Source organism: Trachypithecus francoisi, unplaced genomic scaffold, assembly GCF_009764315.1.
Source record: "Trachypithecus francoisi isolate TF-2019V2 unplaced genomic scaffold, Tfra_2.0 Lachesis_group0, whole genome shotgun sequence".
NCBI lineage: Eukaryota > Metazoa > Chordata > Mammalia > Primates > Cercopithecidae > Trachypithecus > Trachypithecus francoisi.
This window is the reverse complement of record NW_022681453.1, coordinates 45,011,474-45,028,473: the sequence shown is the minus strand read 5'-3', so window position 1 is coordinate 45,028,473 and position 17,000 is coordinate 45,011,474. Positions and strand designations below refer to the sequence as shown.

Genomic DNA, 17,000 nt, shown 5'->3' with positions numbered 1-17,000 from the left:
AGATTTGGTCTAAAGAACTGTCAGTGTAGACTATCATTAATATAGAGGAGAAAGAATACAGTAGAAACAAATTTGGGGAGTAAGAATCAGGAGTTCAAGGTTAGGATATAGTAAATTTGTAAGTGAAGATGATAAAATTGGCTGTTGAATTTGGAGATTAAAGAGAAATATTTGAGCTGGAATTAGCTTGATTTGAGTTTGGGAATTAACTTATACATAATATTTAAAAACAGAAAACTGGATGAGATACTAAGGGTAGGTACAGCTATAAAATGAAGACCAAAAGAGAAAAAAAAGAAAAAAAAAGACCAAGAGAGAAAAAAAATTATGTATATAGAATATTCAGAATGTATATAGAATATACATGTATGTTTATATACATACATATAGATGAATATAACTATCAACTAGACTACCAGTTTAGAAAATATAACATTTTAATAATAGGGCTTTTAGGAAAAGGAATGGAATAAAACATTAAATCATTCAGGAAGATATTTTAGGACCAAGAAGTATGAGTTTCTAGAGTGACAAAGCCTGCCAAATGCCCAGTGTAATGGTTGATAATAGATTTAAAACATGACACATTATCTTGAAATTGTCAAACACTGGAGAAAACAATTCTAGAGAACAAGACGGAAAAGATGTCACAAACAACAGATTAGAAATCAAAAAGGTTTAGGCTCCCAGAGCAGAGTAACAGCTCAAAATTTCTGAAAAATAATGGTTGCCAGTCTAGAATTCTATTTCACACTAAACCACCAATAAAATGTAAACATAGAATAAAGGCATTTTCAATCATGAAAGATTTTTTTAAAACTGTATTTCTCTTGGATTGTTTCTCAAAAATCCACTGGAAGATTTAATCAACCAAAATGAGGGAGTATGTTAAGGAACAGAAAGGCATGGAGTTAGGCAATGGAGCATCAACACACAGGGCAGGCTGATATTGAAGGGAGAATATTGAGATAGATTTGGGAAATGAATTATTGGCAAGTCCATAGAAAACTAAGCAAACGAACAAAAGAAGGGAAAGCAAACACAGGAAAATCAAAGCTAATACTCTGAAATAAACCTTGGATAGAGAAAAGCAGGCAAACAAGGAAATCGGTGTGATGGGGTCTTTATTTCTCCAGGCCTAGCAAGCCAGAAATAAAGGAGTTTTTAGTCTTTCTTTAATATGCTTTTCCTTTTTGTATATACAATCCGTAAGTCTAAAATATTTTATATCCTCTTAGACAAGTGCATGATTATCTGCTCACATATGTGTATCTACAGATTAAAATCTACATGCAGCACTTATCATATTTCACCACAGAGTAAAATTTAATTTCAATGCATAAATTAATCATGGTCAATATATTCCAATTTACCTTCAGGTACCGTTACTCATTTATTTACTACTTCAACATTTAAATGGTTAGGAATAAATTTTAAAAGAATACTGAGAACCTCAGAATAAAAGAAACAAATGAAGAACCAGTCTAGAGAAAGCATTGTCTAAAAGTTGAGATGTCTAAATGAGAAAACATGCAACGTTACCCTATTTCCCTAGCAAATAATAATGTAAAATGTAAACACAGATCTTTTATATTAACAAATAGTCAGAGCAGGGCCTGACATCTATTTAAACAGAACAGGCACTGCAGATTCTGTGTAATAAATTAGATATGACAACTACTCTGTTTCAAAGCTATTAGTACATAATAGGCAGTGACTACATATTTATGGCATCATATTTATATTTCTTATAAATTGTCAGTGTTCTTTCAGACTATTATCCAATAGTAACTCCACGCTGGGCTATAGCGAATTATACAATAGAAGACTTTTGTACCTTTTTGTTTGTTTGTTTTGGGGGACTTTTTTGAGACAGGATCTTGCTGTGTTGCCCAGGCTGGAGTGCAGTGGCATGATCATAGTTCACTACAACCTTGAATTTCTGAGCTCAAGTGATCCTTCCATCTCAGCTTTCCAAGTAGCCAGGACCACAGATATATGCCACCATGCCTTACTAGTTATTTTTTTATTTTTAGTAGAGATAAGGTCTTGCTATGGTCTTGAACTCCTGGTCTCAAGCAATCCTTCCACCTGGTGTAATCCAGCACCTTTTAAAGTGCTGAGATTACAGGCATGAACCACCACATCTAACCTGTAGTTTTGTAGAAGAGGAAAGTAGAAATGTTTATTTTGCCTGGCAATAAGCCCTAATACAAATGATATTTTCTTCTGAATGTTTCATGTTGGGATGAGGGGAGTCAAAACTGAGAAAATAAAACCCAGAAAAAGAGGATAAGGCTAAGTTTGGTTCATGTGATTATTTTTCCCCTTTTCCACATCCTTCAACCCCATTCCTCTTTTGGACTTGAAAGCATTTGTTAACTACTTGTGTGAGCATTCAGGATCTAGAGACTGAAAACATAGCTTGCTTCTGGGGAAGTCTTTTCCATCTTAATAACACACTTTATTCCTAAAAAAAATAAATGACCGTAGAGCATAAGTGACTACTGAGTTAATTTAGGGATAGAATGCCTAAGAAGGAGAATAGTCTAATCGCTTCTTTTAGGGTCAGAATAGAGTCAAGGTAAATTAACAAATTTCCAATTCCTAATTAATTATTAATTAAAAACTCAAGAAACAAGTAAGCACAAGTGTTTGCAGGTTTGGGCAGAAAACTGAAGATAAAAAAGACTTAATAGTTTGAGATATATATACACACACATATATGCATATAAGTATATACATATGTATGCATATATGTATATACATATGTATGTATATATGTATGTATACATATGTATACACATATATGTATATTTGTATATAGTTACCTGCAGAATAAATGTATTGGTTAAAGTGTATTTTATTTTAATGAAAATAGGAGATGGATAGCTAGTGATTTATACTGTATGAATGAGACCAAACGCAAAAGAATACACAATATAAGACAGCATTTGAATGAAATCTATGGTGAGAAAATTATTACAGTAGCTGCTTCTAGGAGTGTAGTAGGAGCCAGGATTAAGTGACATAAAAAAAGTTCTAGATGTTGGGTGATAATAATGTTCTATATCTTGTGTGTTTTGGGTTACACATGCCATTTTCAAAATTCAGTGGATATACATTAACATTTATATATTCTATTATATGCAAATGCACATAAATATTGCACTCTAATGAATTTTTACATATAAAAATGTACGTACAAATATTGCACTCTAATGAATGAAGTCTGCAGTATTTAGGAGGAAGTACTAATATCTGCATGTTACTATATTTTTATTCCTGCTGGACTTTGGTTCAACACTGTCATGCAGTTTTTAATACGTACATTTGTTGGAAGATGGAAAAGAATTTTAATACGTAAAATTGTCTCATGCAGTTTTTAATACGTACATTTGTTGGAAGATGGAAAAGAAGGAAAGCAAAAGTTCTGCCACTTACTAACACAGGGACCTTGGGCAAGTGGTTTTAGCAACCTATTTCTCAATCTCCCTTGTATAAAATGGAGATGATAATATCTGTTTCAAAGCATTGCTCTGAAAGTTAAATGAGATGATATACACAAAGAACCTATCATGGTGCCTAGGACATAGAATGTGTTTAACAAATAGTAATGAATAATAATAATAAAGAATACAAGATGAATAATGATAAAAACTAAGTCGTCAAGTTCCACGTTAGTTAGTAATCGCAGGTTAACATAATTTCAGAGGCTGTGCATTAACAACTTTAGGAAGTGGTCTATACTCTTCTGTGTCTGATCTCCTTCAACTGGCATAAACCAATAGCTATACACCTCCTATTTTTATCAACATTAAACAAAACAAAACTTTGACCAATAATAGGTTTAAACTATGCAGTAAAAATATCTTGAAAAAAGTGGTAAAACCTATACTATATTAACATCCATCCTTTACATTATATTTTGTAAAATACGCATTAAGAAAAAACACAGCTGTATGACATACGTGGTAACTTAATCTGATTGACATATGCTACATTTTTAAAAAGACTATGAACTAAATTGTCATGAAGACCGAGATAACATTGATCTTAGTGGGTTTGCTTAAATCGATGCACGTTTTTGCTTGTTTTTACATTTTTACTTGAAGAGATTGTAGTATTCAAGTTTCAATAATTCACGTAGCATCACTTTCAATATTGGAACGGGAAAATTTTTCATCTCACCAGTATAATAACTCGTTATATATTTTCTCACCTTGAAGTAATTTTTACCATCAGTAATTTTTAAATCAAAATCTTCACTCTGTTGAAATGCTTTCAGTCATTCTGTGTAGGAACGCGGTGCGTGGAATTGAACATTTTTGGGGAGATTTTAGTGCTACTGGAGACTTCTCTGGTGTTTTCAAGTACTACGATATGACAAATGTATTCCAATACATCTTGTCATTTCTCTGAAATTGTACTTTTGGTTTTCTCAATCAAGCTGGGCTTGTCGATAAAGCTGGGCTTGATATGTCAAATCCTTCAAACTGCCTTTTAGAGCCACAAAGCCTCCAATTATCTACATATCTTGGGCATTTCTCTTAGTAAACTTAGACCTGTATCATTCTGCTGGAGAAAATGGATAGGCCACTCTGTAATGGTGGTATAATAAAGACTTCTATCACAAAGAATAAACAACTAAATGAGCAGCAATAAACTTAATTTGCATATTAGATATGCTTTTCCAAGTTCCGACATTTCAGTTGAAAATAACACTGAAGCAATGAGGCCTATAATTGAACATCCAAAACTTCTCCAGTGGGGAAACAGAAACAAATGTTGCCTGCAAACAAGATCATTTTTATAGCCTGCTGTTACTCTGTTTTTTAATAATTTTCCAAATGCCAGATCAAATAATTTCTCCTTTTATGTGATTTTCATATACCTCTTAGTGTATGTACACATTGTAATTTTAATCTCAGTCCTCCAAAATGAAAACACTTAAACTCTCTTTCCTCTTGATTCCTTGTTTGTGCCTATGAAACATGTCCTCAAATTATACTGGGCATCTTCTGAGGCACTGGAAAGGCTGCTGCTAATTGCACTCACAATGTTTGAATGGAAAACTGCTTTGTCCTGCTGCATTAGTGAAATAGAAATTTCCAACATACAGTGCAGATAACTTCAGAATCCTCTTAACACAGATAAGCCATATCAGCTAAAAACTAAGCTGGAAAATATCTCACTCTTGTAACTATTATCTTTTCCATGTTATCTAACAACAACATTTCTTGCATGACTGAGGCTGATAAGTAAATTCAAAGGGAGATGATTATTTTATCAGCTTTACAGAAATTTCTCATTTGCTCCTTAACACTCTGTTACTCTTAAGGTCACTATACATTGATTTTGGCTTGAGAAACAAAATTATATTTGATTCTGTAACAACAATCATATGAATATTACTGATGAGAAAATATACACACACATATACACAACTATTAAGCCATCTTAACAAACAACCAGATGACTATACACCCAATAGTCAAGAAAATGGTTCAATTGATGTACACTATTATAATTTTTTCCTATGCTAGGCTTCAAATTTGTAGGTTGTAAAATAATAATTCCTTGGCAGTGATGTCTTCAACATTTTTACATGAAAGGGAATTAGAGATAACAGTCTAGTTAAGGGGACCTGGTAATAATAGACTTAGAACTGTGCTTGTATGACAGTCACACAATTTAATAAAGATTAAACATTACAGATAAATAATAAAGCAACGTTTTTAAGGCTTCTTCAGACTGTACACACATTTTGTGTTTATTTTATTTATATGTATTTATGTGGTTAAGTATGTACATGTTTATATTGCATAGGATAGGTCTTGTCAATGACAAAGAAGCAGAAGACCCCAAAATCCACTTAAAATGGGATGTGGATATGTCATGAAGGTTAAAATATAACAAAATTTCCTTCCCATTATTAGGTGTAAATGCATGAAAGTAACTTGATAATCATGTATAGTGACATCAGTTACATTAGCATGTACCCTTTTTGCATATGTAAGTTAGTCTCCTGTACTGCACTAGAAATACCAAAACAATGAATTCTCTTCATAAATTTTTGGATTTTGATGTAGGTTCAGGCTTGTACCCCCTTAGGAGAGTGAGGTGATCGATGTCTGTCAGAAATATAAGATTACAAACATTACAATTGGAAAGTGAATGCATGTAAAACGGTTGGTAAAATGTTCTTTTTTTGCAAAGTGTCCTAAGAAGCTCAGACCCTGAAAAATTGAAAACTGTCAGATTTTAGAGCAAGGAAGCCAGTATGAAAAGTATCCCTATGAACTAAGCTATATAATAGCATTTTATTAAATCAATAAATATTTACTGGGCACATACAGTTCCCGACAATGTTCTAGGACTTATGGTTCATCATTGATTAAAACAAAAATCCCTGCCCTCTTGATGCTTCTGTTCTAGAAGGGAAAAAAAGACAAAAAACCATAAACATAATAACTAAGTCAGTTACACTTATCTCAGAAGATAAAAAGTGGTATGGAAGAAGAAAGAGTGGATCTGACTAAGGTAACAAGGAATGCCGAGTGGGATAATTGTGTTTCAACAACCTTAGCAAAGGACACTAGAAATGAACAAACAAAAATATGTCAGTTTTTTTTTTAATTGAGCTATCTTGATTAATTATTTTTTTACTTGTGGAAAGAGCAGAGTACCTGGGGATTACGGTGTGATTTATGGAACTTATTTCTATCATAAGAACTAGAAAACTAACTTGCAGAAAACATGGCTATATTACACATCCGAAATATGCAAATGTTACATCCAGAATGCAGTACAGTGGCTTCCGAGTTTCTCAGTTGATATTTTTGTTAGTCGTCAACTTTTATTTTTCTTTCATCAATTATCAGTGGACAATGAGTATTATGATGTCAAAAGTTTAAGAAACACTGGAGGAAGAGTGCCTATTCATTCTGTTCAATCTATCCATTAACTTTTGTTTTTCTTATCCTCCAGAGTGAAGAAATCCCCATCATTGTATTTTAGCAGCAAAACCATTGGCCCTGCTCCCAGATCACCAGTATTCTAAAGAAACTCTCTTTGAAAAACTACGTTGCTACTGCTGGTATTTTCTATCCTTTCTATTTCATGTTTTAATGCCCTCTGGATTTTTCCATACCTAGAAGATTTAACTGCAATGACTTTTTATCCTTCATCATATTTTAATCTTCTGCTGTAATAAAATTAGTGCATACTACCTATACCTTCTTAATTTGAAATGATGTAATAAATCCCTTTTTTCCCCTTAAAGAACTTGTTATTTTTTCAAATATAAAGCATCCACATTTTTCAGTGCCTGAGTATTGCCAAAACTTTGCTGGAGAAATAGTCTGTTTTTAAATACAGCCATAGCATCTATCTTGAAACACTTAAGTCCATCTCTGTCTTAAAAATTGATGACAATACAATCTTAAGGAAGAGAAATTTTTCAAAATGTGCCACACTGGTTGGATTTTGATGCATCAAGTTTTATCAGTCACATTTCCCTAGAGTACTTTAGACAATTGTCATCATAATGTAATACACTCGAGACAAGTTGGCAGAAATATCCTCCAGGCTCAAAGGTGGGCGTTTATTTTCCTTGAGATATTTTAAATGATGGTTGAAGTGTAGCAGCTAACTACTTTTTATTGAATATATTTATTTTTAATGGAAAAGATAAGAAAGCACCAAATGCTGATTTTAATCATTTGGGCTTAATTAGCCGCTTAAACTGCTTTATCAAGAGAGCCATTTTTATCATCCAGGAGGCAATGAAATGATAGAAGTGATACAGCTTCCAGTAAACATACTAGTTTTATGAGCTGAGATTCAACAAAATAAAGCAGCAAAGATAAGGAACAGATACTTCTAATATTAATTATGTCCCTTGGTGATAAATGTAGGAACATTTGGATTGGTACTGATTTAGAAATCTTAAAAATAAACTATAGAATTTATCTCTATAAATTGTATGAGTTTATCTGCTAACTGTGAGGAAAATACAATAATGATTCACATAGATTTCAGTTTTTTCTCTTTGAAAAGAACTGCTTATTAAAGGATGTGACTCTGCATTTCATTAGTTTTGTACCTGGAGTTATATAAACAAATTAGCCAGTTACGTATTTGGTAACCTTATATACATGCAAATGTTTCATACAAAAATAAAGCTTCTGAAAGACATTTGACCAAAAAAATGTTATCCAGTGACTTTATCAAAACGTCCAGGGCCCCTAACATTAAGGCTTATGTAAAAAGCCAAATAATTTAGGTGTAGGTTTTAACTCTAATTATATTCTGACAGCATTTTCGATTGTCAAATTATTCACATGTACTATGGTATCCCACTGGCAAAGTGTGCATGCTGTTAATGAGTACAGTAATAGATCTCTTAAACAAATTGTGAAATCAACTATTTCACATATACAATATGGTACAGGTTTGACACCGTGATACAAGTCATGATACTCCTGCACATTTACAATGTTCATCAAGCACAAACGAAGATAATGTGATACCTTTTACAATGAGGCTGCCAGTGTTCTTTGCGGTGCCAAACTGATTTGTGGCTATGCACGTATATGACCCAGCATCTGACCTGGTAACATTATATATCTTGAGGCTGCCATCCTCCAAGAGAAATATTCTAAAAAGAAAATACATAATTAATGGAAGTAAGGCTCTTCAACATTGGTAAATCATAAGTGCTTGTTTTTATTTTAAAACTTTACTAAAATCATGGGTATATGTGATAATATGAATTGATTCCTTTCCTATTATTCTGTTCTTCATTGTGAGCTATCTCTGGGTCTACATATTAGAGTAAATGGCGTTTGCTTTTATTCTGACACAATATTGATAATTATCATTTCTATAATTTGGATTATCATTGTTGATGTCAAAGCATATTAAAAATAAAATCAGGCCGGGCGCGGTGGCTCAAGCCTGTAATCCCAGCACTTTGGGAGGCCGAGACGGGCGGATCACGAGGTCAGAAGATCCAGACCATCCTGGCTAACACGGTGAAACCCCGTCTCTACTAAAAAATACAAAAAGCTAGCCGGGCGAGGTGGTGGGCGCCTGTAGTCCCAGCTACTCGGGAGGCTGAGGCAGGAGAATGGCGTAAATCCGGGAGGCGGAGCTTGCAGCTGAGATCCGGCCACTGCACTTCCGCCCGGGTGACAGAGCGAGACTCCGTCTCAAAAAATAAAATAAAATAAAATAAAATCAGTGCTTGATAGTATAATGTCAAGTTGCTTGATGAATAAGAAATGCAACTATTTACTGTGTATTTTCCAAAGTCAACTCACTGGTGAAAATTGAACTTGGCCTAGGAGAAACTCAAGCCGATTTTCACAATTAGTCTGTGTCTTTTTAAACGTGGTTTGTCTTAGCATTTTTTGTGGCCACACAACGGGATGTTGAACCATGACAATATTTGCCAGTGCTGATGAGTTGAAGAAACTATCCATATGGTTCCATGGCCAGAAGGCCATGCTTATTATGTGGCCTATCCCAACAAAAAGAAGAAGGAAGTAGTAGAAAGACTAAGGCTTCATGGGTTAATTATGAATTAATATTAATATCCCTAAAAGATAGAGCACGCAAAGGAGGTTTATCTGCCAAAGAAGTTCCCATCTTTCATAATATAATCCATATTAAATTTTCTCTGAAACTCTAGCATAGTCTAAAGCACAATGCCACTGAAATCAGAAAAAAAAAAAAAACAAAAAACTGAGGTTTGTTCCCTGAAAAATTCACCATCAAATGTAACAAGAAGAGACCAAAAAAAATGTAAAAACAAAAGGATTTGTCCAATTTTAGGCTACTATATTTTATATCTTACAAATGTAGTTACCAACCTTTTAAAAACGTTAGTAGGTAGGATTGTATCAAAATAAGTGACAACATACTAATTTTTAACAACAGTTTTAAAGGCAAAAAAGGCTAGACAATTTGCATGCATGCCGTATCCATTAACAATAACAAAATAGTATTTGCTGCATTGCAAACATATCAGTTTCTAATATATGTATAACATGAAATGTAGCTAATATAATTAATTACTCAATTTGAAACACAGAGAATACAAGCCAACTACAATTTGTATGAAGCCAGCTTCTGATATTGGATTTATTATTAATAACAGATTCCAAATTCTGTTATCAGTGAGTGGAGGGAGCCACATCTGAATTTAGAATGTTCCATGGCATGTAATCAGATTTTTTTAAGTCATTATCTTAGAGTATTCCCCAATAGCAGACATTTAATGTCTTATTTAATTTCTGAGATGTCTAGTGTACTAGATCCCAATTTACATAAACAATTGAATTATGCCATTATTGACAGAGTAACAAAACTATTCTATTATGCAGCAAACATGGGCCAAATATAATTCTTTACCTGATTTCAATTAGAAGAAGTAAATGTGAAGAGGTAAATTAGAAGAGGTAAATGAGAAGCTTTTGGGTGCATCTACCCCTAACATTTAGAAATAACTAGGAATTTTGAGCAACACAGAAACCTGGACTATTGGCCAATAAAAAAAACATGACAGAAATGATATGTCTGCTGATATCTGAAGGCCACCAAGCAGATTTTCCAGCCACTAAGTCAATGCCAATGTTTATATTTCATATAATTTTTCACACAACTTCCAGAAAGGGATAATTCATGTGTGCAGTGGTACCCTGAGTATACTACCCCTCTCAGGCTCAGTAGGTCTTCAATGTTTGCTAAATTGAGTTGAAATTGCCATCATTGAGGCTGATTATTTCTGATGAAATTTTAATCAATACCTCAATATTTCTCAAGTGCTTACTACTGTTTAAGGTACTGAGAGAGCAAACTAAGAAAAGTTAAAATCTGCCCTAGACTAACTAGCTAAGTAGCAGAGAATGCAATTATATCTAATTATCCTAGTACTCATGCTTTTTCCAGAGCCTTTACTTTGCCTTACATTTAGTAAAACAATTCTGCATGTTAATTATATGGTCCAAGAAGTTTCAGCAGAGTCATCACTACATGCCTTAAAGATACTCCTTGTGTTTACTCCTCAAAATGTGGTCTTATCCCAGACCTAATGAATCAAACTGCATTTTCACAAGACACCCTATGCGCTGTAGTACATACAGTGACTAGTATGTACAATAAAGTTTGAGAAGTATTGACCTATTTACTATTAAACTTTAATCTGAAAAATTTTTCTTCACTTCAAAGTAAGACTACATCTTGCTTATGATCTTATGAAAATAATTTATAAAAGAATAATAACATACATTTTAAATGTTTTATAAAATTAACCAAACTAGTAAACAAATTGATTATGATTTATTAAAATAAACTTTAAAAATTCTCTGTTGATCTATGATATAGAAATTCAAAGATGTAATCATAACTAAAGATTTTATGGCATAAAAAGCAGTACAGATATTTGAATGTATCACTTAGATTTCTCCCTTAACTATTAAGAGATATTAAAATATAGTAAAAAATTAATTAATATAAACAGAATCAAACAACTTGATCATTGTCTCAATTTTATTAAGAAAAAAATTAAATAAAAACTATAAAATTAAGAATTTCCAGTTTTTTAACATATCTAAACATGTCTTAACAGAAATGATTTAAAAAAAACAAAAAGAAGAAACACTCAGTAAAAATCAAACTGTACCGAGCAATTGGCATTTTCAGATAAGGCAAAATGCACGTGTAAGAATTAACTGGAACATTTTAATTGATGGTTTTGGTAACATTCATAGAGGAAGATTGATTTTTTCCATTCTTCTGTTAGAATATGCAAAAAAGATACTTTATCTCGAGGATTGGTAATAACATCTCAATGAAGGATACTAAAATATTCTACCTTCATTTGCTTCTCTGGCATTTCAGAAAAAAACACACACAGCCAGAAATAAAGATAAGCTTGGCTATCTGTAAAAAACAGGAAAACCTGATAACAAAAATAGAGATTTGCATGAATAATTTGTAAAAAGCATATAGTTATAGGGAAAACAGCAAAAGGTAATACCATGATTACATATATGTATATTATTATATGAGGACTTAAGGTTGAAGTTATACTACTAATTTACAATGAATAATAAATATATGTATGGAAATTTGTGAGCACCATGAAATGACGGAAAGTCTTCCAAAAATTCAACAGCAGTTTAAATGCATGATTGAAGGTGGAGCAATGTTAAGATATTTTTTCCTTCTTAATCAGCAAGTACTTACTAAATGTCTACTGTGTTTGAAACAATATGATAGGTGTTACAATGGGGATGTGAAAATAAAAAGTGTTAGATATAAAAGGTACTCTTTTCCACATTAAAACTCATTGTTATGCATTTATGGAGGTTATGACTTATTATAGGGAGCTGACTCTGCACAGGCTCTCTAGTAAGTGTGTAATAAATGTTAACTCATTGAATGCTTAAGACAAACTTCTGGGCTAGTTATTGTTTGCACCCATATTTTGTAAATCAGGAAACAGGCATAAAGAGAAGCAATAAGTGACTCAAGCTACCCACTAGATGGTGGAGGGCTCAGATCCTAACCATATCTTTCTTTAGACCGGAAAACACTTATTTTAGCAAGTTCTCTTTCAGTTCATTTCCAAAACATAGTTTACTGATAGCAGAGTTACTAAAAGCAGCATAAATGTAATCTATATGTGTATGTACATATGTGTGTGTGTGTGTATACATACAATTTTATTTTTATAGAATGACCTTTAATATTGGAGATTTAAAATCTGACCTTCAGAGTCCAATAACTCTCTAAAATGTGATGGAACATTTGTGTATGTACATGTATATGCATTTTCTCAAGACTCTTAGACTACGTGGCATCTTAAAGGCAGGCTTAATATCCATTCCCCTGCTATGGAAGAGACTTTTCACCATAAGTATCTTAACACGGGAGGCACTAATGATGGTCATGCTAATACTAAGGATTTTTTTTTCTTCTTTTCTTGTGCCATCCTGTGCAATTATAGTGCAATTAGCAGAGTGGATAACAATGTGGGCTTTGAGGTCAAACCACTTATGACCGAATCTGAATCCCAACATTTGATTTTTGTATTACTGGGCCAAGTTAATTAATGGCCCAAGTCCTTGTTTTTCTTTCTGTTTTTGTTTGTTTGTTTTTTGTTTTTGTTTTCTGTCTATAGCATAGAAATACTAACATTACCTGTGTCACAGAGTCATGAGGATTAATTGATATAAATAGTTCAAAATGCTTAGCACGATACCTGACTCCATTAGCAGTCAATAGGTAGGCTTTTAATGAACCGATTTCTCATCCTGCCTAAGAATGTAGGCACATCTACAACTCCATGAGGAATAAACAAGGAAAGAAGAAATTGTTTTATCACACTGCATTTTGAACAAAGAGGCCTAACTACTATATACTGGGCTTTTTGAAAGGAGTCTAATGCCAGCAAAACTGTGCTCAGCATTAAGTTTCACTGCTTAAAATCCTTCCTTGAATTCATGCAACCTCTTGTCTGTGTTCTTAGCTACTTAATCTTTTTGGTCTACCATGCTCTAGTTTTTATTTTAGGAATGATGATGTGATTGTTGTGAAAGTTAAGTTAATTAAATGCTAGATATTAATCTAATTCTTATTCTTAGTTGATACTAATATTTGGTATTTTCTCTCCTCCAAGATTCCAGTTACTATTTCTGATTCTCACTCTGTTTGTTGCTCATGCCTAATGTCATCGTAAAATTCTTGCCTATGGCTGGACTCAGAAGTATGTTACGTGGCTTCAACTAAGCTCCAGTTGTCAGTCCCTAGACTCTCCTTGGTTTTGGCGTCACCAAATTCTGACATTTGACTTATGGTGTTGGTATGTTTCCTCCTTATTTCCTCAATAAGTTTAGTGATAACACCATTTCTCTCATGTCTTTGTTCTCTAATATCCACCTAATTAGAATAATTTAACTGTTTACACAATTTAATAGAAAAATATTCCCCAAATTACCAAACCTCAGCATTCTGTTTAGATAATTAAATCACAGGTTATAGAATTTGCATTTAAAGTGTTCTGTAAAATTAGAATTTAAAGGCATTTACATGTGTAGATATAGTATAACCATTCAACTAATAGACAAATTAATAGCGTTTGTATTGTACCATGCTATTCCTCTAATTCATTATGGGTCAAAATTCAGAAGAACAAGCTGTGTCTGACAGTTAAGTGACACTGGGTAGATTTTATAGTGGCTTTAGAATACAGAACATGCACAAAACCAAGCCAATAACATATAAACATTACAAGGTTAACTGATAAGTTGAAGGCAGACTTCTTAGAGCAGTTGAACATGCAACATTTTAATCTTCCCACTGTCAGGGAAGGTAGGTAGTATACACAGAAAACAAAAGTAACAGATGTTCTACCCTTTTGCCTGATTTTATACCTATTACCTTCTACTCATTGGGTCATAATGAATAGAACACCAGAAAGGAAAAGGATCACTCAAAATCCACTTGGAGGGCTTCTTTACGTGCAGCATGTGCATCAAATTTTGTGTTATTTTAAGGAATTACATCAAGACCAATGTGGAATGTTTTTATCCTGTTTTCCTGGTGTATTAGTCCATTCAGTGTTGCTATATCAGACTGCCTGAGATTGAGTAATTTATAAAGAAAAATGGTTTATTTGGCTCATGATTCTGGTGGCTGGAAGGTTCACGGTTAGGCAGCTGCAGCTAGTGAGGTTCTCAGGCTGCTTCGACTCATGGCAAAAAGCAGAAAGAAACTGGTGTGCAAAGAGGTCACATGGCAAGAGGGGAAGCAAGAGAGAGAGACTGAGGAAGCCAGACTCTTTTTAAAATGCTCTCTAGCAGGAACAAATCTATTCCCAAGAGAGCAAGAACTCACTCACCCCAGAGGGAGGGCATTAATCTATTAAGGAGAGATTTGTCCCCAAGGCCCAAACAGGCTCCACCTCCCAAAATTGCCACATGAAGGATAAAATTTCAACATGAGTTTTAGTGGGGACAATCCATATCCAAACCATAGCACCTGCATTTCATGAACTAATACCTGTTCATAATTATTTCAATACAGTAGAGATTAACATTCACATTCGTTTTTGTCACTACAGCAAATCTAATATCTACAGAATACTTAATTTATTTACATATAGAAAACAGATCTATACATCTGTACATGTAGATCCCAAGGTGTGAATAGAAAATAAGGAATGCTCCAGATTTTTTGTTCGATATCAGCCATAACTTAGTGCAAAGTTTGAGGACAAAAAGGATTAGAAATAGCTAAATTTCTTAAACTAAAAAAAAAAAAAAAAAAAAAACTGGGTCATTGGGCAATTATAATTTCTTATTGCTGAAACTAGAGCAATACTGCTATTTTTATAGTTAGATTATTAACTGGAGTATTGCTTCCAGTTCTGTCTAAAGATAATGCTGTAGACCATGAAATTTTAATTGACTCTCTAATTTTACTGATATTTGGAAATTGTAAAATTGATTTGATTAAAATGAGTTAGATAAGAAGTAGAAATGTGGGTATAAATTCTTCCTGTTCACAATTTAAGTTTTAGGTAAAATCTCCCACTGGAATCTATTTTAGATCAAATACTGATATTGTGGTAAAATGTCCCACTGGAATCTGTTTTAGATCAAACATTAATATTGCATTTTAATGATTTTTCACATATTATACTTATGGTGTAATATCTATGCTAATCTCACTGTCATTTAATAAGCTATCTTTTAAAAATTTCTTATTTTAACAAACCACAGAAAAAATCAATCTACAAGCAAGTAAATTACAAAGTTTGCTCATTTAAATCAAAATAAAGGTTGTCCTTTCCATCATTTTGTGTCAATAACTTTAATTACAAGTAATTGTATGACTGGGCATGGTGGTTCATGCCTGTAATCCCAGCACACTGAGAGGCCAAGGAATCACTTGAGGTCAGGAGTTCGAGACCAGACTGGCCAATATGGTGAAACCCCATCTGTACTGAAAATACAAAAATTAGCCAGGTATGGTAGTTCGTGCCCGTAATTCCAGCTACTCAGGAGGCTGAGGCAGGAGAATCACTTGAGCCCAGGAGGTAGGCCAAGATGGTGCCACTGCACTACACAGCCTGGTGGACTGAGACCCTGTCTCAAAAAAAAAAAAAAAGTAATTGTACATAAGTGGTTATACACAAAAAAAATCTGATACCCAAAATTCAAAGATTTAATTAATGAATTAGTGAAAACCTAATTTATCATTCCTTATAAGATTGTCAGTGTAGTAAAAATGAAAAAAAGCAAAAGAGATAGACATGAAGTGAAAACGAGGTACTATCTCAAGAGAGACAGGATAGAGGGAACAGAGGAAAAAATCTAAATCTGGCCACTGTACCAAATAATGTAGATCACATTTGCCGCAAAGCACATGCACAGACAATTGTTCATCAGTTCTGAACAAGAGGAAACACATATCGAAAAATTCAGGAAAATTTATAGAAAAGACTGTTAAATATTGTATTCATCTATTTTATTTTGTCTGACTTTGGGGAAAGAACACAAATATTTATTTTCAGGAAAGAGTTGTGTGAGTCCCAAAGAGGAAAGAAATGTTTATAATTTGCAAATCTTTATTTGAGTACCCTCCTTCACAGAACCGGCCAGACAAAAGCCTAAACTCTCTTCTCCTCCTATCTAGCAGAGGTTTTGCTCTCCAATCTGCTTGTCTGAATCCCATTCACCCTCAAAAACCTATTTTGATTCCCAGTGCTTCAGACACACCTTATGAATCTTTTCGGTTCTCTCAGTTCCACGGACTGTCAAAGGTTCAGGCAATGCAGCTCTACCAGCAAAGGGGCAGTTAGGTAAATAAATCCCTTTTTCTTTCCTTCCACAGACTGTTCCCAAATGGTTTCTCTCTACAGCCTGTCCGGAAGCAACCTATGTGGCTGACAACCTAAGATGCCAAGCTACTAGTGATGTGCCTGT

The 17,000-nt window shown here is 33.5% G+C and overlaps 1 protein-coding gene across 2 annotated transcripts in view; it reads right to left on the bottom strand.

Moving 5' to 3' along the window:
* The window catches only part of CNTN6 (contactin 6), a 303,559-nt gene that overhangs the window by 36,282 nt on the left and 250,277 nt on the right, over nt 1-17,000 (bottom strand). For both annotated transcript variants that reach the window (XM_033210480.1, XM_033210479.1), the window contains exon 12: nt 8,535-8,662. In XM_033210480.1, coding sequence (XP_033066371.1) covers nt 8,535-8,662 — 128 coding nt within the window. The remainder of the gene's footprint in view (nt 1-8,534; nt 8,663-17,000) is intronic.